The sequence below is a fragment of the Erinaceus europaeus genome, chromosome 16 (assembly GCF_950295315.1).
Source record: "Erinaceus europaeus chromosome 16, mEriEur2.1, whole genome shotgun sequence".
Classification (NCBI taxonomy): Eukaryota; Metazoa; Chordata; class Mammalia; order Eulipotyphla; family Erinaceidae; genus Erinaceus; species Erinaceus europaeus.
This window is the reverse complement of record NC_080177.1, coordinates 48,448,703-48,475,668: the sequence shown is the minus strand read 5'-3', so window position 1 is coordinate 48,475,668 and position 26,966 is coordinate 48,448,703. Positions and strand designations below refer to the sequence as shown.

The 26,966-nt window shown below is 42.0% G+C and overlaps 1 protein-coding gene across 2 annotated transcripts in view; it reads left to right on the top strand.

The window, feature by feature from the left end:
• Window positions 1-3,040: 3,040 nt before the first annotated feature.
• KNSTRN (kinetochore localized astrin (SPAG5) binding protein) overlaps window positions 3,041-26,966 on the top strand; it is a 36,089-nt gene continuing 12,163 nt past the window's right edge. Inside the window, exons 1-5 of one of the 2 annotated variants that reach the window (XM_060175097.1) lie at window positions 3,043-3,206; window positions 13,346-13,628; window positions 13,716-13,807; window positions 17,769-17,901; window positions 24,523-24,570. In XM_060175097.1, the coding sequence (XP_060031080.1) occupies window positions 13,741-13,807; window positions 17,769-17,901; window positions 24,523-24,570 (248 nt within the window). In that variant the 5' untranslated portion in view covers window positions 3,043-3,206; window positions 13,346-13,628; window positions 13,716-13,740. Of the gene's footprint in view, window positions 3,207-13,345; window positions 13,629-13,715; window positions 13,808-17,768; window positions 17,902-24,522; window positions 24,571-26,966 lie in introns of both variants that reach the window. The other variant, XM_060175098.1, reaches the window with a different exon arrangement.

Sequence of the window (26,966 nt, the reverse complement as noted above, 5' to 3'; positions counted from 1 at the left end):
AAAAAAGAGGGGGGAGAAGACTCAAATAAATAGGATTGTAAGTGGAAAAGGAGATATCACAACAGATACTACAGAAATCCAAAGTGTCATTCAAGACTTCTTTTTTTCTTTTCTTTCCAGATCACTGATCAGCTCTGGTTTATGGTGGCTCAGGGGATTTAACCTGGGACTATGGAGCCTCAGGCATGAAAGTCTCTTTGCATAACCATTATGTTATCAACCCTTGCCTCATGTGAGACTTCTGGCAGTTAACCTGCTGTGCCACTGGCCTGGCTCCCTACAAGTGAGAATTCTATGAAGAGCTATATGACACCAAGCTAGAGAACCTGGAATAAGTGGACAAATTCCCAGATATCTATAAAGTTACAAAATTAAACAACTAGATAATATAAGCATGGCAATTACATCCATAGAAATTTAAACAGTTTTCAAGAACCTTCCCAAGAATAAAAGTCCTGGACCAGATGGTTTTACAAATTAATTGTACAAAACCTTCAAGGAAGAGTTAATACCTCTACTTTTAAAGCTCTTCCAAAAGACTGAGGACATAGGAAAATTTCCTTCCACCTTCTATGAAGCCAGCATCACCACCCTGATACCAAAAGCAGAGACAAAACAAAACAAAAAAATAAATAAATAAGACTACAGACCAATATCTCTGATGAACATAGATGCTAAAATAATGAATAAAATTCTAACCAACCAGATACAACAGTATATTAAAAAGATCATCATTATCAAGTAAGGTTTATCTCAGGGATGCAAGGCTGGTTTAATATATGTAAGTCAATCAACATGATCCACCACATCAATCAAAGCAATATCAAAAACCACATGATTATATCAACAGATTCTGAGAAAGCCCTTGACAAAATCCAGCATCCCTTCATGATCAGAATGCTACAAAAAATGGAAATAGATAGAAAAATTCCTTAACATAGTGGAGCCCATATATAGCAAACCTACAGCCAACATCATACGCTAAGGTGAAAAACTAGAAGCATTTCCCCTCAGATCAGGTACTAGACAGGGCTGCCCACTATCACCACTATTACTCAATATAGTGTTGGAAATTCTTGCCATAGCAATCAGGCAAGAGCAAGGGATTAAAGGGATACAGATTAGAAGAGAAGAAGTCAAGCTGCCAATGATATGATAGTATGATATTTGCAGGTGATATGATAGCATAGAAAAACCTAAAGAATCCAGGCATGCATATTTTATGCTCTGATAGGCTGAGCTAGCCACTATCCCCCACTAGCCCTCCACTGAGGCCATTTAATGTGATTTTAAATATTACTTATTTACTTTACTGAGAGTGAGAGCAGACCTCTGCTGAGCTCTAACATAAGGTGGACCCAACAGTATACATACATACTTACTTACTTACTTACTTACTTACTTTATTTATTTATTTATTTATTTTGTCATCTCTGGGCCTTCACCATTCTGGGCTGAGTTTTACAGATAGAGAACCAGAGAAGGAGGAAGAGAAGGAGGAGGAGGAGAGAGGGAGAGAGGCCACAGCACCAAAGCTTCCTCCTTTGTGGAAAAGGTCAACCCAAACCTGGGCTACATGCCTAGCAAATTAAAATAATTTTGTGAATGATTCTAATCATAAGCAAAAGAACTTGAAGATGCTACTTGGACCTTATCGCCCTTCCCCAAGTCTCTATGACCTACCATTGTCTCTCCCTACCATGCAACTTTTTTTTTTTCTCAGCTAGCTTATGCCCATCAGTTCACATGTCCACTAATCTCTGCATCTACAAAAAAGCCCCACCTTGACCCCACAACTCACAATGTTACCACTGAACCCCCAACCCCCCAAACTCTATGCTCTACACTATCCAGTCTGCCCTCTCTCCTTCCAATATGGCTTCCACTCCCGTTTTCCACCAGATTTCCTCTTATTATACTGAACAAAGATTTCCCCCTCGCTAAATCCAATGGATTCTCTTCAGTTCTCATCTTGTTTGCACTGGAAGATTTCACCTACCTCCAGCTGTTTACCACTTCCTCCTACTTGGCTGGGATAGCACCATTTTTTGTTTTCTTCTCACCTCCCTAGCACCTCTTTATTGGGTTTTCATGGCTGCCTGTCCTTGGCCTTGAGGTTCTCTGTACAGTTCCTTCCTGGGTCATCTCATTCACTAGTATGGCTTTAGATACAGCTTTAACTTTTTAATCTCTATTTATTGGATAGACACAAGAAGAAATTGAGAGGGAAGGGGGTGATAGAGAGGTAGAGAGACAGACACCTGCAGCCCTGTTTCATCACTCGTGAAACTTTCCCTCTGCAGGTGAGGACTGGGGACTTGAACCTGGATCCTTGAGCACTGTGACATGCATGCTTAACCAGATGCGCCACCACCCAGCCCCACTGTATCACTCTTAAACTGTAACACTCAAAGCTGTAACATTTGGAGCAGTTCAGCAGATATTTTTCCATAACAATAGCACAATGGATATGCAAACAGACTCTCATGCCTGAGGCTCCAAAGTCCCAGGTTCAATCCCCTGCACCACCATGAGCCAGAACTGAGCAGTGCTCTGGTAATTAATTAAATTAGCAAATATCATAGTACTTGAGGTTTCACTCTCTTGTTCCCCTTTGCAGACATGAAAACTCGAGCAACTTCTAAGAGCCTACTTACTACCTGTTAAATCCAGAGAAGTTGATGCTCCCAAATTTCTTCATCCAGAATGTTCAGAGTCATGTCACAAAAATCACCAAAGCAAGACGAGAGAATGGGTAAGAGGCAGATCATTACAATCTAACTAGAATATCTTGCTAGAAACTGGCCAGTACCAAGAATTAGGAAATCAGGTTGTTATCAGATTCCCAGGCAGAGAGATGGGACACACCTAGGCTTTAATGCAGGAAGAGGTGTTTATGATGCTGGCAGACCCAGTTGGACTCAAAAAGCCTGGGCTCCGAGTGCAATGGCTCTTGCCTTTTTATACAGTTGGAAACTATCCTGTAGTTGGGAAAGCATGGCAACAAGTTTCATAGGTTACTTTTTTCTTTTCTGTACAGAGTATGACTCCTTTGGGTGATCAGCAGACTGTTGGACAAAGTCTAAGGCTGCTGACCAAGGTCCCTCTGATGTCAGTAGTAGAAAGCCCTGTTTATGCTGGGAGGAGGGGGAAGATTGTCACCAACTGCATTTTGCTTATTCAGCTTGAGAAGTTAAGTTAAGCAGGTCTGCAAGTATCTTATCTTTCTAGCCCTCCCCCTGTCTTCCCCTCCTTTCTCCATTTCTCTCTGTCCTATCCAACAATAATAACAGCAATAATAACTACAACAATAAAACAACAAGGGCAACAAAAGGGAATAAATAAATAAATAAGTATTTTAAAAATCTAAAAAAAAAGATATTTAAAAAGTAATAATAAAAATAAAACATTGGCTGGGAATTTAGCTCATACTTTGAATGACTCACATGACTGAAACCCTGGATTTCACCCTTCCAATGCTTCCCCCACCTAAAAATTAAGGGGGACAGAGAGATTTATCAACTAGGTTATTTAAAGCCAAACTGATGTACTTATAATCAGGAAGTGAACATCAGTGATTGATTGGCCCTCAGCCCTTGAAATTTTGAGTAGATGTTATATGGTTAAGTTACTTGCACAAAAAGAGGCTTGGGGGGGAGGAGGAGGTTGGTTTTTTTTTTTTCCTTTTACTTTATTTTACTTTTTTTTTATTTGCTTTTTTTTTATTTGTTACCAGGGTTATCACTGGTGTTCAGTGCCTGCATGACTCTACCAATCTCAGCAGCCATTTTCTTTCTATTGTGATAGAGGGTGATAGAGATAATGAGGGAGAAGGAGGGAAGGAGACAGAAGGAGAGACACCTGCAGCACTGTTTGTGAAGCTTCCTGGCTGCAGCAGAGTACAAGGGGGTTGAAATAGGGTCCTCATTCATGGTGAGGTGTGCAAGCAGGACTGGGTAAACCACCCCTGACACAAAAATACATATTTTTTAAGACAAAGGAACAAAGGTATTGTTACCAACCTGATGTGAGTTCTAGAAAGCCAACAGAATTTTTTTTTTCTTTATTGGGGGGATTAATGATTTACAGTTGACAGAAAAACAGTAGTTGGTACATTTGTAACCTTTCTCAGTTTTCCACATAACATTTTAACCACTCCCCCAGGTCTTCCTCCACTATCATGTTCCAGGATCTAAACATTTCCCCACACCCCAGAGTCCTTTACTTTGATGCAATACACCAAATCCCACAAGACATTTTAAAAGGGTAGAACTTTATTTAGAGGAACTATGTGATGGCACTCTTGGTAGAGTGAACATATTATGTGCAATGACACAAGTTCAAGTCTTCACAAGTGGTTGAGCAGTGTTACAGGTGCCCCACCCCCTTATCAAAAACAGAAAAAGGAAAAATGACAGCTGGGAGTGGTAGAGTTGTGCAGGCACTGAGTCCTTGTGTTAACCCTAGTAGCAAATAAATAATAAATTAGAGTGTGGCCTGGGATGTGGCGCAGTGGATAAAGCACTGGACTCTCAAGCATGAGGTCCTGAGTTCAGTCCCTGACAGCACATGTACCAGAGTGATGTCTGGTTCTTTCCCTCTCCTCCTATCTTTCTCATTAACAAATAAAATCTTTTTTCTTTTCTTTTTCTTTCTTTCTTTTTTTTTAACCAGAGCACTGCTCAGCTCAGATTTATGGTGGTGCAGTAGATTAAACCTGGAATTTCAGAGTCTCAGGCATGAAAGCCTCTTTGTATAACCATTATCTACCCCACCCAATAAACAAAATCCTTTAAAAATTTAATTAATTAGAGAAGAGACACACAGACACAATGTGGGCTTAACTCAGTGAGAAAAAGTCCAGCTATGGTGCTTGCTTCAGGGACAAGGGTCATCATTCATGTTTTGGGAAAACAAATATTTGCTGAGTAAAATGTAATGTGAGCACCTAACCAGTTGCACCACTACCTGGCTCCTGCTGAGCAAGAATGTAAGAATGATTGCATTAAGGTCTTCTTTTTTTTTTTTTCTTTTTTTTCTTTTATTTTCTTTTATTATTTTTTTTAAATTTATTTCTTTATTGGAGAATTAATGTTTTACATTCAACAGTAAATACAATAGTTTGTACATGCATAACATTCCCCAGTTTCCCATTTAACAATACAACCCCCACTATGGACCTGTATTCTCCCCACCCACCCACCCCAGAGTCTTTTACTTTGGTGCAATATGCCAATTCCATTTTAGGTTCTACTTGTGTTTTCTTTTCTGATCTTGTTTTTCAACTTCTGCCTGAGAGTGAGATCATCCCATATTCATCCTTCTGTTTCTGACCTATTTCACTCAATATGATTTTTTTCTTTTTTTTTTAATTTTTTATTTAAGAAAGGATTAATGAACAAAAACATAAGGTAGGAGGGGTACAACTCCACACAATTCCCACCACCCAATCTCCATCACCCACCCCCTCCCATGATAGCTTTCCCATTCTCTGTCCCTCTGGGAGCATGGACCCAGGGTCATTGTGGGTTGCAGAAGGTGGAAGGTCTGGCTTCTGTAATTGCTTCCCCATTGAACATGGGCGTTGACTGGTCGGTCCATACTCCCAGTCTGCCTCTCTCTTTCCCTAGTAAGGTGTGTCTCTGGGGAAGCTGAGCTCCAGGACACATTGGTGGGGTCTTCAATCCAGGGAAGCCTGGCCAGCATCCTGGTGGCATCTGGAACCTGGTGACTGAAAAGAGAGTTAACATACGAAGCCAAACAATTTGTTGAGCACAACATGATTTTTTCAAGGTCCATCCAAGATTGGCTGAAAATGGTGCAGTCACCATTTTTAAAAATTGAGTAGTATTCCATTGTGTATATATACCACAACTTGCTCAGCCACTCATCTGTTGTTGGACACCTGGGTTGTTTCCAAGTTTTGGCTATTACAAATTGTGCTGCCAAAAACATATGTGTACACAGATCTTTTTGGATGGATGTGTTGGGTTCCTTAGGATATATCCCCAGGAGAGGAATTGCAGGATCATAGGGTAGGTCCATTTCTAGCCTTCTGAGAGTTCTCCAGACTATTCTCCACAGAGGTTGGACCAATTTGCATTCCCACCAGCAGTGTAGGAGGGTTCCTTTGACCCCACACATACCCTCTCCAGCATTTGCTGCTGTTACCTTTTCTGATGTATGACATTCTCACAGGAGTGAAGTGATATCTCATTGTTGTCTTGATTTGCATTTCTCTGACAATCAGAGACTTGGAGCATTTTTTTTAATAAAATATTTTATTTATTTATTTATTTTTTAATTTTATTTTTTTTTATTAAAGAAAGGATTAATTAACAAAACCATAGGGTAGGAGGGGTACAACTCCACACAATTCCCACCGCCCAATCTCCATATCCCACCCCCTCCCCCGATAGCTTTCCCATTCTCTATCCCTCTGGGAGCATGGACCCAGGGTCATTGAGGGTTGCAGAAGGTAGAAGGTCTGGCTTCTGTAATTGCTTCCTCGCTGAACATGAGCGTTGACTGGTCGGTCCATACTCCCAGTCTGCCTCTCTCTTTCCCTAGTAGGATGGGTCTCTGGGGAAGCTGAGCTCCAGGACACATTGGTGGTGTCTTCAATCCAGGGAAGTCTGGCCGGCATCCTGATGACACCTGGAACCTGGTGACTGAAAAGAGAGTTAACATACAAAGCCAAACAAATTGTTGAGCAATCATGGACCCAAAGCTTGGAAAAGTGGAGAGGAAGTATTAGGGAGGTACTCACTGCAAACTCTAGTATACTTCTGCTTTCTTACTTTGGTGCCATACTCCAAACTCAGTCAATTTCTGCTTTGCGTTTCTACTTCTTTTTTTTTTTTACATGCATAGCACTCCCCAGATTCCCATTTAGCCATACAACCCCCACTATTTCATTCATCATTTTTCATGGACCTGTATTCTCCCCACCCACCCACCCACCCCAGAGTCTTTTACTTTGGTGTAATACTCCAATTCCATTTCAGGTTCAACTTGTGTTTTCTTTTCTAATCTTGTTTTTCAACTTCGGCCTGAGAGTGAGATCATCCCATATTCATCCTTCTGTTTCTGACTTATTTCACTCAACATGATTTTTTCAAGGTCCATCCAAGATCGGCTGAAAACGGTGAAGTCACCATTTTTTACAGCTGAGTAGTATTCCATTGTGTATATATACCACAACTTGCTCAGCCACTCATCTGTTGTTGGACACCTGGGTTGCTTCCAGGTTTTGGCTATTACAAATTGTGCTGCCAAGAACATATGTGTACACAGATCTTTTTGGATGGATGTGTTGGGTTCCTTAGGATATATCCCCAGGAGGGGAATTGCAGGGTCATAGGGTAGGTCCATTACTAGCCTTCTGAGAGTTCTCCAGACTGTTCTCCACAGAGGTTGGACCAATTGACATTCCCACCAGCAGTGCAGGAGGGTTCCTTTGACCCCACACCCTCTCCAGCATTTGCTGCTGTTACCTTTTCTGATGTGTGACATTCTCACAGGAGTGAAGTGATATCTCATTGTTGTCTTGATTTGCATTTCTCTGACAATCAGAGACTTGGAGCATTTTTTCATGTGTTTCTCATCCTTTTGGATCTCTTCTGTGGTGAATATTCTGTCCAAGTCCTCCCCCCATTTTTGGATGGGGTTATTTGTTGTCTTGTTGTTGAGTCTGGCAAGCTCTTTATATATGTTGGTTATTAAACTCTTATCTGATGTATGGCATGTAAAGATCTTCTCCCATTCTGTGAGGGGTCTCTTGGTTTGGGTAGTGGTTTCTTTTGCTGTGAAGAAGATTTTTAATTTGATGTAGTCCCATAGGTTTATACTTGCCTTAGTCTTCCTTGTAATTGGATTCGTTTCATTGAAAATGTCTTTAAAATTTATGTGGAAAAGAGTTCTGCCAATATTTTCCTCTAAGTATCTGATAGTTTCTGGTCTAACATCCAAGTCCTTGCTCCACTTGGAATTTACTTTTGTATCTGGTGAAATACAGTGATTCAGTTTCATTCTTCTGCATGTTTCAACCCATTGTTTCCAACAACATTTGTTGAAGAGACTCCCCTGTACCCATTTAATAGTCTGGGCCCCTTTGTCAAAGATTAGATGGCCATAGGTGTGGGGGCTCACTTCTGGGCTCTCAATTCTATTCCACTGGTCAGTGTGTCTATCCATGTTCCAGTACCAAGCAGTTTTGATGACAATGGCCCTATAATATAGTTTGAGATCTGGGAGTGTGATGCCTCCGGTTCTCTTCTTTTTTCTCAAGATTGTTTTGGCAATTCTAGGTCTTTTCTGGTTCCAGATAAACATTTGTAGCATTTGTTCTATTCTCCTAAAAAATGTGCTTGGGATCTTGATGGGGATAGCATTAAATTTGTAGATGGCTCTGGGTAATATATTCATTTTGATGATGTTAATTCTTCCAACCCATGAACATGGAATATCTTTCCACTTCTTTGTGTCTTTTTCAATTTCTTTGAGTAGTGACTCATAATTTTCAGTATACAAGTCTTTCACTTCCTTGGTTAGGTTTACTCCTAGATATTTTATTGTTTTTGTTGCTATAGTAAAAGGAACTGATTTCTGGATTTCAATTTCTTCTAACTTAGTGTTTGCATAGAGGAATGCCACTGACTTTTGAATGTTAATTTTGTAGCCTGACACCTTACTGTATTGCCTGATGATTTCCAAAAGCTTCTTGCTGGATTCCTTAGGTTTTTACATATATACTATCATGTCATCTGCAAGTGAGGAGAGTTTGACTTCTTCTCTTCCAATCTGTATCCCTTGAATTCCTTGCTCCTGCCTGATTGCTATGGCAAGAACTTCCAACACTATGTTGAATAGTAATGGTGATAGTGGGCAGCCCTGTCTAGTACCTGATCTGAGGGGAAATGCTTCCAGTTTTTCACCATTGGGTATGATGTTGGCTGTAGGTTTGCTATATATAGACTCCACTCTCTTGAGGAATTTTCCATCTATTCCCATTTTTTGTAGTGTTTTGATCATAAAGGGATGTTGTATTTTGTCAAAGGCTTTCTCTGCATCTATTGATATGACCATGTGGTTTTGGTACTGCTTTTGTTGATGTGGTGGATCACATTGATTGATTTACGGATATTAAACCAACTTTGCATGTCTGGGATAAACCCCATTTGGTCATGATGAACAATCTTTTTGATATACTGCTGTATCCGGTTGGCTAGAATTTTGTTTAATATTTTTGCATCTATGTTCATCAGAGATAGTGGTCTGTAGTTTTATTTTTTGGTTGTGCCCCTGACTGCTTTTGGTATCAGGGTGATGTTGGCTACATAGAAGCTTGCAGGGAGTATTCCAGTGTCTTCAATCTTCTGGAAGATTTTTAAAAGTAGAGGTATTAGTTCTTCTTTGAAGGTTTTGTAGAATTCATTTGTAAAACCATCTGGTCCAGGACTTTTATTTTTGGGAAGATTTTTGATAACTGTTTCAGTTTCATTAGCTGTGATGGGCCTGTTCATGTTTTCCACTTCCTCTTTACTTAGTTTTGGAAGTTGGTAGGTATCTAGGAAATCGTCCATTTTTTCCAGGTTCTCTAGCTTGGTGGCATATAATTGTTCATAGAAGCCTCACATGATATGTTGAATTTCTGCAGTGTTTGTTGTGATATCTCCTCTTTCATTTACTATCCGATTTATTTGAGTCTTCTCCCTTTTTTGTTTTGTGAGTCTGGCTAAAGGTTGGTCGATTTTGTTTACTCTTTCGAAGAACCAACATTTACTTTCGTTGATCTTTTGTATGGTTTTCCTATTCTCAATGTTATTGATTTCTGCCCTAACTTTAGTGATTTCTGATCTTCTCATTGCTTTAGGGTTCCTTTGTTGTTCTTCTTCTAGGTCTTTAAGATGTGCAATCAGGCTGTTTATTTGTGCTTTTTCTTATTTCCTAATGTGTGCTTGTATAGCTATGAACTTCCCTCTTAGGACTGCTTTAGCTGTGTCCCAAATATTTTGATAGCTTGTGTCTTCATTTTCATTGAACTCTCGAAACATTTTGATTTCTTCCTTGATTTCCTCTTTGACCCAGAAGTTGTAAAGAATTGTACTGTTGGGCTTCCACATTTTGGGACTGTTACTAATCTTTTGTTGATTGTTAAGTGTTAGTTTAATTCCACTGTGGTCTGAGAAGATGCTTGGGATGATTTCAATGCTCTTGAATTGGTTGATGCTGTCTTTGTGGCCTAACATATGGTCTATCCTTGAGAATGCCCCATGTGGATTTGAGTAAAATGTGTATTCCAGTTTCTTGGGATGAATGACTCTGAAAATGTCCAATAGTTCTAGTTTATCTATCTCTTCATTTAGCTCCCTTATGTCTTTATTGATTTTCTTCCTGGATGATCTGTCAAGTTGAGAGAGTGGGGTGTTGAAGTCCCTTACTATGATTGTGTTACTGTTAATATATTGCTGTAGCTCTTTCAGTAGAAGTTTGATATATTTAGATGGCTTCTCATTGGGTGCAAAGATGTTAATAATTGTTAAGTCCTCTTGATTGACTGATCCTTTGAGCATTAAGTAGTGTCCATTCCTATCTTTTTTAATCTTATCTATTTTTAAAGTCTATCATGTCACATATGAGAATAGCTGTTCCTGCCCTTTTTTGTGGGCCATTGGCTTGTATGATAGTTTTCCATCCTTTCACTTTAAGTCTGTGTTTGTCTTGTTGAGTTAGGTGGGTTTCCTGTAGACAGCATATTGTTGGGTTGTGTTTTCTGATCCATCTTCCTACTCTGTGTCTTTTAATAGGTGAATTCAGGCCATTGACATTTATTGATATCAAAGATTGAAGATATTTTAACGCCATTCTTGTAGAGTTTTAGAGTGTTTTGATATATGTATGTCCTATTTGTGGTGGTCTGATTGTTTATAGGAGACCTTTCAGAACTTCTTTCAGGGCAGGCTTGGTGATGGTTGCTTCCTTCAACTGTTGTTTGTCTGAGAAGGTTTTGATGCTTCCATATAGTCTGAATGACAGTCTAACAGGATATAGTATTCTTGGCTGAAAGTCTTTCTCATTGAGCACTCGATAGATATCTTGCCATTCTCTTCTGGCCTATAGTGTTTGTATGGAGAAGTCTGCTGCTAATCTTATGGGTTTTCCTTTGTAGGTGACTCTTTGTTTTTCTCTTGCAGCCTTCAGGATCCTTTCTTTATCCTTATTCCTTTCCATTCTAAGTATGTCTTGGTGTCTTTAGGTCTGGGTTAATTCTGTTTGGGACCCTCTGTGCTTCTTGAATCTTTATGTCTTTGATGTTGTCTAGACTAGAGAAATTTTCATCTATTATGGCCTGGAAAATGCTTTCTTCCTCTCCTTCTCTTTCTTCCTCTGGTATGCCAATAATGCGTATATTGATTCTTTTGAAGTCATCCCATAGGACTCTGTTGTTGTTTCAGCATCTCTTAATCTCTTTTTGAGATCTCTTACTTCTTTTTTAGTTGTCTCTAATTCATCCTCGATCTTGCTAATTCTGTCTTCAGCCTCATAGATTCTATTCTCTCTGCCCTCTACTGCTTTCTGGAGTTCATCTATTTTGTTGCCCTGCTCTGATACTGTTTTATCTTGTTCAGCTAGTTGCATTCTTAGCTCAGCGATTTCAGCTTTCAGCTCTCTAATAACCATGAGATAATTAGTATTTTCTTCCATATTCTCATTTGTTGTTCCTGTATTTCTGATTATAATTTTTTCAAATTCTTTACTCACTCCTGTTATTATTTCCTTAGCTAATATTTGGATGTTGAACTCGTTATTTTGTGCTTCACCCTCTGGAGGTCTTTTAGCTGGGCTCTTTGTCCTGGTTCGATTCTCTGATATTTCTTCTTGTAGTTTTAACCATTTTATATACTATGTTATGAGTTCCCTTTATCAGTACTTTTCAAATTATTGATCACTATTGCCTGGATTGACTTGTGTCTAAGTACATTAAATAAAGGGTTCACAGTGGCGGAAGTTAACAGTTGTTTCAATAGTATTTAAATCTCTGAGTTGGAGCTTAGTGGTTTAAAAGCCTCTTTTTTTTTTCTTCCCTGTAGGCTATGGGAGCCTGAGGGCTTTTAAACTATCAGTAGGCTTCAGCTTAATCACTGACTCCTAACCAAGAGATAAAGCAGGGTGTGGCAGATGTGGCAGAGATAATCCAGTGGTTATGCAAAGAGACTTTCACAGTCCCTCAGCTATGCCACCAAGGTATAGGTCTTCTCCTAAGTTTCCTGGTTAGATCTCTGTCTCCTGGTGTCCCTCCCTGTTGCTGCTCCAGATTCTGAGGGTAGTAACAATGGAGACTCAGAGTTGCACTTGGTGAGTCTCTGGGGAGTCCTCTCCTCCCTTAAGCTGTCCTCTTGTTGGTGGAGCAGACTGGAGGTGGTGTCTCAACTGATAAACTGCTGGACTGTTAGCAGTCAATCTCTCCTTGGGCTCCTCTCTCCTCTCTGTCACCAGCCACACATGTTTGTACTCACGGGTGATTTACTGGGTTCCTGTGGTCATTCTAGTCCTGTCTTGTTTCGGTCCTGGGTGGTCTCCTTTGGTATTCCTAGTTGATCCGGGAGAGGAGAGGAGAGGAGAGGAGAGGAGAGGAGAGGAGAGGAGAGGAGAGGAGAGGAGAGGAGAGGAGAGGAGAGGGGGGGAGGGGAGGGGAGGGGAGAGAGGAGAGGAGAGGAGAGGAGAGGGGGGGAGGGGAGGGGAGGGGAGGGGAGAGAGGAGAGGAGAGGAGAGGAGAGGAGAGGAGAGGAGAGGAGAGGAGAGGAGAGGAGAGGAGAGGAGAGGAGAGGAGAGGAGAGGAGAGGAGAGGAGAGGAGAGGAGAGGAGAGGAGAGGAGAGGAGAGGAGAGGAAGCGATCTGGTAGCTCCCCGCATTAAGGTCTTCTGACCCATGTCTTACTCCCTAGTAAGACCCATGTCTTACTCGCAGTTCGGCACCTCTGCTTAAAATCTGTGTAAGTGCTAAAGAGCTGAGACTTCAGGTAGATGCCACAGAGACTTCTACTTTATTTTGTTATTCATTTTAATAAATAGTTGATTTAACATCTTCCTTTTCCCCTGTTATATTTAAATATTTCTAACACATGCCTCTCAGCTCTCAGCTAGTTCAGTCCACAGACCCTCTTCAAACCTCACCTACCAGCTTCCACACTGTCACGCACTTTTCTTTTTCCAGTAAGCAGTGCCATTACAGGCTACCCCTCAAAATCACAGGCCAAATAAAGAGGATTATGACATAAACTCTAAAGGTGCCCGCGTGTGTGTCCCAAGCCCTGAAAGTGACGCGAACTGTTGCCTCTTTGCAGACGCGCAGAGGACTCCTCCCTTTTTTAGACAGCCTCCCGGGGGCTAAGCGTGATCAGAGGGCCACGGAGCTCGCCTGCCTGTCCGTGCAGCATGGCGGCCTCCACAGCCCCGGCGTGCACCTTCCGTACAACATGGCCGCCCGAGAGCTACCTTCCGCCCAAGCACCGGAAGTTCCCATTTGAAACCGTGGCGGCGAAGTGGACTGACTGGGTGGCAGTTACTACCCGCAGCCCTTTGAAACCAAGCGACCGAGGACCTCAGTCAGGAGCTGCGGAGCCCTGGGTTCGGCTCTCCCGGGGGCAGGCCCGGGCTGGAGGAAAGGGGCAGGGGGGCGGGGGCGGCACCGGGTAACTTCCCTCCCCCTCGCAGGATAGAGCCGAGCGCCCTGGCCCTGATGGCCGGAGCGGTGAAGACGGCTTGCAGCCTGCAGCCCCAGGCGGCGCCGGCAGGCCTGCCCGCAGGTGAGTGCTCCCTCCCCGCCCTCCTGGTGTGTGGTTCCTGGGTGGCCCGCGAGGGGAGGGAGTTGACAGCCTGCAGACTCCAGGACCTGGCTTTGTAGGTTTATGATCCGAGTGAGAGGAAGGGCCAATCTAGTTTTCTTTTCCTTTCTTTTTTGAAACTTTATTTATGAGGGAGACAACCAGATCATCACTCTAGCACATGCGATGCCTTAGATCAAACTCGGGATCTCACGTTTGAGAGTCTGACGCCTTGTCCACTGCATCACTTCCAGGACCTGGAAAGGCCTCTATATAGACTGGCCTAGGCCCCCTCACTCCTAGTCTGACCTTCCTACAAATGCATTTCACCAATTTAGATTCAGGCTGCAGGTTGGATAATTAACATCAAGCAAGAAGTCCTTGTTTAACCCAGAACCTTTTTTTTTTTTTTTGTCATTAGAAACTTTGACTTTATTTATTTACTTATTTTATATTACAGAATTACATGTCAACAGGGTGAATCCATACTATTCCCAGGACCAGAGTTCTGAATCTTCAGTCTCCCCACTGCAGCCCACCACAGTTCCCCTTAGGTTGTAGACATAGGCCAAACATCTCTACATCTATCTGACCACATCTGTACATAATTGGCTTTTTTTTTTTTCCTGATTCAATCCTCTCTTCCCCTCCAAACCACTCATGACAACATAACTACCTCCATATGTCCCTCTCCTTTTCCTCCTCTCTCTCTCTGGGTGCTGATGATTCTGGAGTTCAGAGTCCTCTTATCTTCATCCTATCACTTCTCCCCTGCTGGGAGTATGGATCAAAGTTCTTTATGGGGAGCAGAAGTTAGGAGTTCTGGCTTCTGTAATTGCTTCTCCACTGAGCATGGGCATTGACAGGTCAATCCACACCCCCAGCCTGTTTCTTTTCTTTTCTTTTTTTTTTTATTAATTAATTTATTTTTAAAAAGGAGACATTAACAAAACCGTACGATAGGAGGGCTACAACTCCACATAGTTCCCACCACCAGATCTCTGTATCCCGTCCCCTCCCCTGATAGCTTTCCCATTCTTTATCTCTCTGGGAGTATGGACCCAGGGTCATTGTGGGTTGCAGAAGGTAGAAGGTCTGGCTTCTGTAATTGCTTTCCTGCTGAACATGGGCGTTGACTGGTCGATCCATATTCCCAGTCTGCCTCTCTCTTTCCCTAGTAGGGTGGGGCTCGGGGGAAACTGAGCTCTAGGACACACTGGTGGGGTTGTCTACACGTCCAGGGAAGTCTGGTTGGCATCATGCTGGCATCTGGAACCTGGTGGCTGAAAAAAGAGTTAACATGCAAAGCCAGACAAATTGTTGAACAATTGTAGACCTAAAGGCTGGAATAATGCAGATGAAGTGTTATATAATAATGCAGACTCTTGTGTACTTTTGCTTTCAGGTATATATTTTGCCCTAGTTTATAGATATGTGTGAGCATGTGCTCTATCTCATGGGACCTGGTCTATATCTAAGTTTTGGGACTTTGTTAGGAAGGGGAATGGAATTAGAGAATACTGTGAAAGGGAAGGTCTCACCAGAGTAATGAAGCTGAAGGGTTGTCATTCCACACCTGAAGTCTCCAGACACAGTCTGAAGTGAAGCATGCTGAGGTGGCACTCGCTGCATTGATTAGGTTGCGATCAGCAGATGCAGTATTATTTGGTATGAATTGAGAGAAGCATACAGGAAAGTGGGTTCCAGGACTGGGGGAAATATAGGCTCTATAGTGGAAATGTGAGGTTCCTGCTGTCTGAAGACAATAGATAGTTATTGTTATCATCACATTATTTGGTAATTTGGTTAACTTTGAAAAGTCCCTATGTTAGGATTTGCTGTATAATACCCAGCATCTTGTATATAGCTGTGTCACCAGTTGCTTCCCCAGCCTGTTTCTATCTTTCCCTAGTGGACCAGAGCTCTGGAAATGTGAGGGTCCAGGACACATGGTGAGATCATCTGCCCAGAGAAGTCGGAATGGAGTCATAATAGCATCTGGTGTCTGGAAGGTGGCATGACCTAAGTTGAGACAAAATAGTTAATAAATAGGAACCAAAAAGTAGGATTAGAGCAGATGACATGAGGGATTTTAGAGTAGAAGAAATCTAGGAAATCCATTTTAGCCATGTTCCTGGGGGCACACAACTATGGTGGTTTTACTTTAGTTTGGTAGCTAGCCTGAGGTTGGATAAGAATATTGTCTGAGAGAATGATGTCAGAGTAGAGAAAAGGGGCTAGAAAGTTGGATTAGGACAGGGAGTAGCTCCCAACCTTGAAAAAATTTTCTGTGGCTAAAATTAACTATTTACCTTCATTCACCTGCTCCAGGGCATTATATATATATATATATATGTCACCAGAGCCTGTGTAACCTCTAAGTCCCTATTGGTCTGAGCTTATAGCTCATGGTCACAGCTGGGAACACTGCAGGCTGCATTTATTTCACAACCAGTCTTTTTCAGGTGGCAGGGCAGGATACCACCAGCCTCCCTTCAGAGACTGGGGCTATCTCAACCAACATTACTTTATGGTGAGAACAAGTGCTGGGATAGCCTGAGGGTACTTCTTCCCGAGCTAGTGCTCTCTGGGTTGGAGAGAACCCAACTGGAGCCGATCTAGGCTGCTGTGTGGGAGAGGGATCAGGAACTCGTGCTGCACTAACTTCACAGGAGATACACTCTGGAACTCTTGGAGCCGGAAAGCAATTTCCAAGTGTCTTTAATCAGAAGAGCAGCTGTTTTTATACTCTCCAAGTAGGGTGGAAACAGGATGTGATATAGAGAGGGTGGAGCGAAAAGTGACTGGTGAAAATCAGAGTGTGACAAGGAGAGGATCAGGGTGTGACAAGGAGAGGGGGTGGAGCAGGTGAGAATTCTACCACTAAACCACCAATGCCCTGGAGGGAGTGTGGTGCTTTATGTAAATGTAAAAGTGATTTATGTAAATAGACCAAAGCTTTGAATGGGATTAAATCTATCCCTATATAGGCATATGGTTAAGCAGAAGCCAGGAGGAGCTGGCATACTATCCAACAAACAAGGTCCTGGGAGGGTCCACAAGATGCCGTTCCTTATGGAAGCGACCAGTGGTGGTAGAAAGAGGGACCCTTTAGAAGTCAAGGCCCATCATATGTGTATGGGAATCCAAGGATTCCCTAACTAGGACCCCAGATGATGAGGTGGTGTAATATTGACCAAACAGACAATTATTAATAGGGCCAGTCTATTGCCCTTATCCCACTTTTGTAGTCCTCTATTTATCTGATGATCTTAGCTTTTCTCTCAGTTGGTTAGGCATTGAGTATCATTTGTTGAGCCCAGTGAGCCAGCACCATTTTCTATCAGGACTTGGATTTGTTGTCCAGAAGGAAGAGTGTCTCCAGACAACCTCAGTCTTTAGGGAACAGCAGTGGGATTCACCAGTGCCTGGATCATGGGTCTCTCATGTAGTCTATGCTTGTTAAATGTTTGCCAAGTGTTGGACCAAGGTTGATACAGTGGGAGAGCTTTGGACTTGCAAGCATGAGGTCCCAAGTCCCATCCCTGATACCATATATGCCAGAATGGTTTGTCCCTCTCTCTCTCTTTCTAGCTCATGATATATATATATATATATATATATATATATATATATATATATAGAGAGAGAGAGAGAGAGAGAGAGAGAGAGAGAGAGGAGTTGTGTGTGGGGAGGAGGGGAGAAAGTACGGTGGTGCCTGGGAGAAGGTGGCAGTGAATAAAATATTGGGAGTCTTGAACATGAGGTCTGGGGGTGGGGAATAGCACAATGGATATGCAAACAGACTCTCATGCCTGAGGCTCCAAAGTCCCAGGCAATCTCCTGCACCACCATGAGCCAGAACTGAGCAGTGCTCTGGTAATTAATTAAATTAGCAAATATCATAGTACTTGAGGTTTCACTCTCTTGTTTCCCTTTGCAGACATGAAAACTCGAGCAACTTCTAAGAGCCTACTACCTGTTAAATCCAGAGAAGTTGATGCTCCCAAATTTCTTCATCCAGAATGTTCAGAGAGTCATGTCACAAAAATCACCAAAGCAAGACGAGAGAATGGGTAAGAGGCAGATTATTACAATCTAACTAGAATATCTTGCTAGAAACTGGCCAGTACCAAGAATTAGGAAATCAGGTTGTTATCAGATTCCCAGGCAGAGAGATGGGACACACCTAGGCTTTAATGCAGGAAGAGGTGTTTATGATGCTGGCAGACCCAGTTGGACTCAAAAAGCCTGGGCTCCGAGTGCAATGGCTCTTGCCTTTTTATACAGTTGGAAACTATCCTGTAGTTGGGAAAGCATGGCAACAAGTTTCATAGGTTACTTTTTTCTTTTCTGTACAGAGTATGACTCCTTTGGGTGATCAGCAGACTGTTGGACAAAGTCTAAGGCTGCTGACCAAGGTCCCTCTGATGTCAGTAGTAGAAAGCCCTGTTTATGCTGGGAGGAGGGGGAAGATTGTCACCAACTGCATTTTGCTTATTCAGCTTGAGAAGTTAAGTTAAGCAGGTCTGCAAGTATCTTATCTTTCTAGCCCTCCCCCTGTCTTCCCCTCCTTTCTCCATTTCTCTCTGTCCTATCCAACAATAATAACAGCAATAATAACTACAACAATAAAACAACAAGGGCAACAAAAGGGAATGAATAAATAAATAAATAAATAAGTATTTTAAAAATCTAAAAAAAAAGATATTTAAAAAGTAATAATAAAAATAAAACATTGGCTGGGAATTTAGCTCATACTTTGAATGACTCACATGACTGAAACCCTGGATTTCACCCTTCCAATGCTTCCCCCACCTAAAAATTAAGGGGGACAGAGAGATTTATCAACTAGGTTATTTAAAGCCAAACTGATGTACTTATAATCAGGAAGTGAACATCAGTGATTGATTGGCCCTCAGCCCTTGAAATTTTGAGTAGATGTTATATGGTTAAGTTACTTGCACAAAAAGAGGCTTGGGGGGGAGGAGGAGGTTGGTTTTTTTTTTTTCCTTTTACTTTATTTTACTTTTTTTTTATTTGCTTTTTTTTTATTTGTTACCAGGGTTATCACTGGTGTTCAGTGCCTGCATGACTCTACCAATCTCAGCAGCCATTTTCTTTCTATTGTGATAGAGGGTGATAGAGATAATGAGGGAGAAGGAGGGAAGGAGACAGAAGGAGAGACACCTGCAGCACTGTTTGTGAAGCTTCCTGGCTGCAGCAGAGTACAAGGGGGTTGAAATAGGGTCCTCATTCATGGTGAGGTGTGCAAGCAGGACTGGGTAAACCACCCCTGACACAAAAATACATATTTTTTAAGACAAAGGAACAAAGGTATTGTTACCAACCTGATGTGAGTTCTAGAAAGCCAACAGAATTTTTTTTTTCTTTATTGGGGGGATTAATGATTTACAGTTGACAGAAAAACAGTAGTTGGTACATTTGTAACCTTTCTCAGTTTTCCACATAACATTTTAACCACTCCCCCAGGTCTTCCTCCACTATCATGTTCCAGGATCTAAACATTTCCCCACACCCCAGAGTCCTTTACTTTGATGCAATACACCAAATCCCACAAGACATTTTAAAAGGGTAGAACTTTATTTAGAGGAACTATGTGATGGCACTCTTGGTAGAGTGAACATATTATGTGCAATGACACAAGTTCAAGTCTTCACAAGTGGTTGAGCAGTGTTACAGGTGCCCCACCCCCTTATCAAAAACAGAAAAAGGAAAAATGACAGCTGGGAGTGGTAGAGTTGTGCAGGCACTGAGTCCTTGTGTTAACCCTAGTAGCAAATAAATAATAAATTAGAGTGTGGCCTGGGATGTGGCGCAGTGGATAAAGCACTGGACTCTCAAGCATGAGGTCCTGAGTTCAGTCCCTGACAGCACATGTACCAGAGTGATGTCTGGTTCTTTCCCTCTCCTCCTATCTTTCTCATTAATAAATCTTTTTTCTTTTCTTTTTCTTTCTTTCTTTTTTTTTAACCAGAGCACTGCTCAGCTCAGATTTATGGTGGTGCAGTGGATTAAACCTGGAATTTCAGAGTCTCAGGCATGAAAGCCTCTTTGTATAACCATTATCTACCCCACCCAATAAACAAAATCCTTTAAAAATTTAATTAATTAGAGAAGAGACACAGAGACACAATGTGGGCTTAACTCAGTGAGAAAAAGTCCAGCTATGGTGCTTGCTTCAGGGACAGGGATCATCATCCATGTTTTGGGAAAACAAATATTTGCTGATGATTGCATTAAGGTCTTCTGACCCATGTCTTACTCCCTAGTCACAGTTTGGCACCTCTGCTTAAAATCTGTGTAAGTGCTAAAGAGCTGAAACTGCAGGTAGATGCCACAGAGACTTCTACTTTATTTTTTTATTCATATTAATAAATAGAAGCAACATTTACTTTTGTTGTTCTTTTGTATGGTTTTCTTATTTTCAGTGTTACTTATTTCTGCCGTAACTTTAGTGATTTCTGTCCTTCTGATTGCTTTAGGGTTCCTTTGTTCTTCTTCTAGTTCTTTAAGATGTGCGATCAGGTTGTTTATTTGTGCTTTTTCGTATTTCCTAATGTGTGCTTGCATGGCTATGAACTTCCCTCTCAGTATTGCCTTAGCTATGTCCCAAATATTTTGAAAGCTTTTGTCTTCTTTTTCATTGAACTCTCAAGACATTTTGACTTCTTCCTTTATTTCCTCTTTGACCCAGTAGTTGTTAAGTAGTGTACTGTTGAGCTTCCACATTTTGGTACTCTTACTAATCTTTTATTGATAGTTAAGTGTTAGTTTAATTCCACTGTGGTCTGAGAAGATGCTTGGGATGATTTCAGTGCTCTTGAATTGGCTGATGCTGTCTTTGTGGCCTAACATATGGTCTATCCTTGAGAATGACCCATGTGGACTTGAGTAAAATGTATATCCCAGTTTCTTGGGATAAATGACTCTGAAAATGTCCAATAGTTCTAGTTTATCTCTCTCCTCATTTATCTCCTTCATGTCTTTATTGATTTTCTGCCTGGATGATCTGTCAAGTTGAGAGAGTAGGGTGTTCAAATCCCCTACTATGACTGTGTTGCTGTTAATGTATTGCTGTAGCTCTTTCAGTAGATGTTTGATGTTTTTAGATGGCTTCTCATTGGGTGCAAAGATGTTAATAATTGTTAAGTCCTCTTGATTGACTGATCCTCTGAACATTAAGTAGTGTCCATCCCTATCTTTTTAAAGTTTATTTATTTTAAAGTGTATCATCTCAGATATTAGAATAGCTGTTCCTGCTCTTTTTTGTGGGCCATTGGTTTGTATGGTAGTTTTCCATCCTTTCACTTTGAGTCTGTTTGTCTTGTTGAGTTAGGTGGGTTTCCTGTAGACAGCATATTGTTGGGTTGTGTTTTCTGATCCATCTTCCTACTCTGTGTCTTTTGATAGGTGAATTCAGGCCATTGACATTTATTGATATCAAAGATTGAAGATATTTTAATGCCATTCTTGTAGAGTTTTAGAGTGTTTTGATATATGTCCTATTTGTGGTGGTCTGATTGTTTATAGGAGACCTTTCAGAACTTCTTTCAGGGCAGGCTTGGTGACAGTTGATTCTTTTAACTGTTGCTTGTCTGAGAAGGTTTTTATGCCTCCATCTAGTCTGAATGGCAGTCTAGCAGGATACAGTAGTATTGGTTGAAAGTCCTTCTCATTAAGCACTCGATAGATATCTTGCCATTCTCTTCTGGCCTGTAGTGTTTGTGTAGAGAAGTCTGGTGCTAATCTTATGGGTTTTCCTCTCTAGGTGAATCTTTGTTTTTCTCTTGCAGCCTTCAGGATCCCTTCTTTATCCTTACTCCTTTCCATTCTAAATAGGATGTGTCTTGGTGTCTTTAAGTCTGGGTTAATTCTTTTTGGGACCCTCCGGGCTTCTTGAATCTTTGTCTTTCATGTTGTCTAGACTAGAGTAGTTCTCAGTTGTTTTGTGCTAAAGAATGCTTTCTTCCCCTCCCTCTTTCTTCCTCTGGTAAGCCAATAATGCATATATTGTTTCTTTTGAAGTCTCTGTTGTTGTTTTCAGTATCTCCTAATCTCTTTGAGATCTCTTACTTCTTTTTTAGTTGTCTCTAATTCATCCTCGATCTTGCTAATTCTGTCTTCAGCCTCATTGATTCTATTCGCTCTCCCCTCTACTGTCTTCTGGAGTTCATCTGTTATGTTATCCTGTTCTTATGCTGTTTTAGCTTCTTCAGCTAGTTGTGTTCTTAGCTCAGCTATTTCAGCTTTCTGCTCTCCAATAATATTGAGATAATTAGTGTTTTCTTCTAGAGTGTCATTTGTTGTTTCTGCATTTCTGATGACAATTCTTTCAACCTCTTTACTCACTCCTATGATTATTTATTTAACTTTTATTTAAAAAAAATAAATAATGGGAGAGGGTTGGGCTGTGGCACACTGTGTTAAGTACCATAGTACTAAGTGCAAGAATACTGCTTCAAGCCCCCAGCTCCCCACCTGCAGAGGGGTTGCTTCACAAGAGGTGAAGCAGGTCTACAGATTTCTCTCTGTTCTCTCCCTCTCTGTCTCCCCTCCTCTCTCATTTTCTCTCTTGTCCTATCCAATAAAATGAAAGATAACCTCCAGGAGCAGTGGATTTGTAGTGCAGGCACTGAGCTTCAGTCTCCACCTGCAGGGGGAAAGTTTTTGTGAGTAATGAAGCAATGTTGTAAGAGTCTCTCTTGTCTCTCTCCCTCTCTATCATCCCCTTTCCTCTTGATTTCTGGCTGTTTCTAGCCAATAAAGACAATGAAAATATATATTAAAAAGAAAAATTGATAATTAGGGGCCTGGTGATGGTACACCCAGTAGAACACACATTACCATTCATAAGGACCCAGGTACAAGCCTCCCAGCCCCCTTACCTGCAGGGTGGAAGCTTCATGAATGGTGCAGCAGTACCACAATGTGGGTGTGTGTCTGTAACCCTCTTAAAAAATGGCTGGGGAGTCCGGCGGTAGCACAGCAGGTGCAGGTTAAGCGCACATGGCACAAAGCTCAAGGACTGGTGTAAGGATCCTGATTCGAGCCCCGGCTCCCCACCTGCAGGGGTGTCACTTCACAAGTGGTGAAGCAGGTCTGCAGGTGTCCTCCTCTGTATTCCCCGCCTCTCTCCATTTCTGTCCTATGCAACAATGATAGCAATAACAACAACAATGATAAACAAGAGCAACAAAAGGGGAAAAAATAGCCTCCAGGAGCAGTGGATTCGTAGTACAGCCACTGAGCTCCATCGATAACCCTGGAATCAGAAAAAAAAAAAAAAGGCTGCTAGGAATGGTGGAGTTGGTACAGATACCAAGCACCATGGATAACCCTGGTAGCAAAAAGAATTTAAAAAAAAAATGACCAGACAGAGAGAAATTGAGAGGGATGGGGAGATAGAAAGACAGACACCTGCAGACCTGCTTCACCACTCAAAGCTTTCCCCCTGCAAGTGGGAAGCAGGGACTCAAATCCAGTTCCTTGCACATGGTGTTATATGAACTTAATTGTGTGTGCTTCTGCTCGGCTAAAATAAAATGTTAAAAAGAGCAAGGATTAAAAAAAATTTTAAGTAGGGAGTCAGGCAGTAGCGCAGCGGGTTAAGCGCACGTGGTGCAAAGAGTTAATGGACAGGCTTAAGGATCCCAGTTTGAGCTCCCAGCTCCCCACCTGCAGTGGAGACGCTTCACAGGCAGTGAAGCAGGTCTGCAGGTGTTTATCTTTCACTGCTCCTCTCTGTCTTTCCCTTCTCTCTCCATTTCTCTCTGTCCTATCCAACAATGATGACATCAATAACAATAACAACAATAACTACAACAAGGGCAACAAAAGGGAATAAATAAATAAAATAAATATTTAAAATAATAATAGTAAAATATAAAAAACAAGGATTTGGGAGATGACCATAGAACCCTGAGCAACATGCTTTCTGTCAGGAACACTGCTGAGCTCTCACATGTTAAAACTCTCCAGCTACTCAGCTCCTAGGAGATATGGCAAAGATTCTGTCCTAGTGAGTTCCCTCTCACCTCTGCTCTGAGCTCCAAGTATGCAGAGGGCTGTATCTCAGTCAAACCTCAAGCCAGTGGCAAGCAAGGGGGGCTAGTATGCCTGGTGGCAGGTCTGACACTAACACTCCTAGTTAGTGTAGTGTGCATGTGTGTCCCTCTGCCTCATGCTCAGATCCCATGAGAGAGAAATTGGCACAAGATTACCATGCCATTTGGAGCAGATGCTGGCCTGTGGGGTTGCTGAGGTGGGCGAGAAAGGAGCTCATATCCTATGAATAAGCCTGCCCATAGTGACATGAAAGTGTGTGGTCCCACAGAGTTTCTCTAGCTCATGCTGTTTCTGGTTCTTAACTTAGAAAACTGGTGTCTTTCGGGTGGTGAAATAACTCATTTAGATGTTTTGTTGCTTTGCCATTGCACAACCCAAGTTTGAGCCCTGCTTCCATCACATTGAAGGAAACTTTGGTACTGCAGTCTCTTTACTCTCTTTCTCTGTCTATAGCAAAAAAAAAAAAAAAGAGAGAGAGAGAGAGAAGAGAAGGAGGAAGGAAGGAAGGAAAAAGAAAGCAAACTGGGGTTTTTGATCCACCCTTGTCTGTCACACCTGTCTTCATAGTACTATGACTCTCAGGTGCATGTCTGGTTTTATTTCTCCAGGCAACTGAAGGCTGCAGACCCCACCATCAGAAAGAACATCAAAAAAAGGTGAGCAAGGGCTGGGGAGACAGCATAATGCCTGAGGCTCTGAGGTCCTAGGCTCAATCTCTAGCACTACCATAAACCAGAGCTGAGCAGTGCTCTGGTAAAGGAAGGAAGGAAGGAAGGGAAGAAGAGAAAAAGGACAGAAGATCGGGTACAGAGGAAAAGGGAATCCTGGTCACTGTTTTTGAACCGGGATCCTTATGCCGGTCCTTGTACTTTGCACCATGTGCACTTAACCTGCTGCACTACTTCCGGACTCCCTTGCCCATTTTTCTATATTCCTGCCTTCTCTTCCTTTCTAAGTTACACCTGCACCTATTACTACATCCATGTGCCCTTTTTTCCTCTTTTCTCTCTGGGTCCTGATGGAATTGGAATTCAGAGCCCTCTCACTTTCCCTTATCATACCCCCTCTGTAAGTATAACCAAAGTTCTTTATGGGGTGCAGAAGGTGGGAGATGTGGTTTCTGTAATTGCTTCTCCACTGGACATGGTTGTTAGCAGGTCGATCCACATACTCAGCCTATTTCTATCTTTTTAAAAATTTTTTAGATATTTATTTATTCCCTTTTATTGCCCTTGTTGTTTTATTGTAGTTATTATTGATGTCGTTGTTGTTAGACAGGACAGAGAGAAATGGAGAGAGATGGGGAAGACAGAGAGGGAGAGAGAAAGAGAGACACCTGCAGACTGCTTCACCACTTGTGAAGCGGTTCCCCTGCAGGTGGGGAGCCGGGGTTCGAACCGCGATCCTTATGCCCGTCCTTGTGCTTTGCGCCACCTGCACTTAACCCGCTGCGCTACAGCCCGACTCCCTGGGTATCATTTTTAAAAGGAGTACCCTGAGCAGAGGTAGCCCTGGGCCGGGGTTGTACCTGTCCAGGGGGGCCCAGTCGGCTCCTTTGCATAGAGCACCACTGCATTCTATGGAGACTCTTCTCCCAGCAAAAATCTGTAATATTATTTTGTGTGTGTGTTTTCTTTGAAAGACTTATGAAAGAGGGAGGGAGGAAGGGAGGGAGAGAGAGAGAGAACATCAAAGCATCACTGTGGCACTTGCAATGCCAGAAATCAATCAAACTTGGGACCTCATGCTTGAGAGTCCAACACTTATTCACTGAACTATCTCTTGGGTTGCTAAAATATTCTAAGTGAATAAAACAGTGACCCCAGAGGCAGTGAAGCAGCACAGACTCCTGGCACTCTCTGTACCAGAGTGAGTCTGTGATTCTCTCTCATTAATAAATAGATCAAACTAATAGCCCATTGATAAGCTGTCCTTATGTATCCCAGGGGAAACTCTCCCCCCAAGATCATAGTTCTCCCAACCTAATGACCTCTTTGTGTAATCACTCATGGAGGGTGAGAGTGTGGGGTTGGAGGGAAGGCTCTCTACCCTGCTGACACTTGATGCCAGGGTATCCACTGTACCATCTTCTGGCTGCTGGCATAATGTTCTCTCTTTTTAAAATATTTATTCCCTTTTGTTGCCATTGTTGTTTTATTGTTGTAGTTATTATTGTTGTTGATGTCATTGTTGTTGTATAGGACAGAGAGAAATAGAGAGAGGAGGGGGAAAACAGATGGGGAGAGAAAGATAGACACTGTAGACCTGCTTCACCAATTGTGAAGTGACTCCCCTGCAGGTGGGGATCCTTGTTCCAGTCCTTTCGCTTTGTGCCACCTACGCTTAACCCGCTGCACAACTGCCTGACTCCCTTTGGCATAATTGTTGTTGTAATGATGTCGTTGTTGTTGGGTAGGACAGAGAGAAATGGAGAGAGGAGGGGAAGACAGAGGGGGAGAGAAAGATAGTCACCTGTACACCTGCTTCACCACTTGTGAAGCAACTCCCCTGAAGGTAGGGAGCCGGGGGCTCGAACCAGGATCTTTACGTCAGTCCTTGCACTTTGTGCCACGTGTGCTTAAGCTGCTGCACTACCGCTCAACTCCCTGGCATAATGTTTTTAAGCTTCATCCATGACGTAGCTTGTATCAGTATGTCCTTCCTCTTTGTGACTGAATAATATTCTTCAGCATTGATAGATATTTTTATTCTGTCCATTTTGGGGGTTATTTGGAACAATTTGGGGGAAATATAGGCTCTATAGTGGAAATGTGAGGTTCCTGCTGTCTTAGGGTTCAAGAAGACAATGGATAGTTATTGCTATCATCACATTATTTGGTAATTGGGTTAACTTTGAGAAGTCCCTTTGTTAGGGTTTGTTGTATAATACCCAGCATCTTGTATATAGCTGTGCCACCAGTTGCTTCTGTTCTACCTGGTCTAGGCTTTTGAGAGAGTCCACATATCAAAGACTCAGCCTATGTATTAAAAAGACTCAGTCTGTGTTTTTAAAAATTCAAGACATACAATTTTCCCCTCTCATATTAATTAG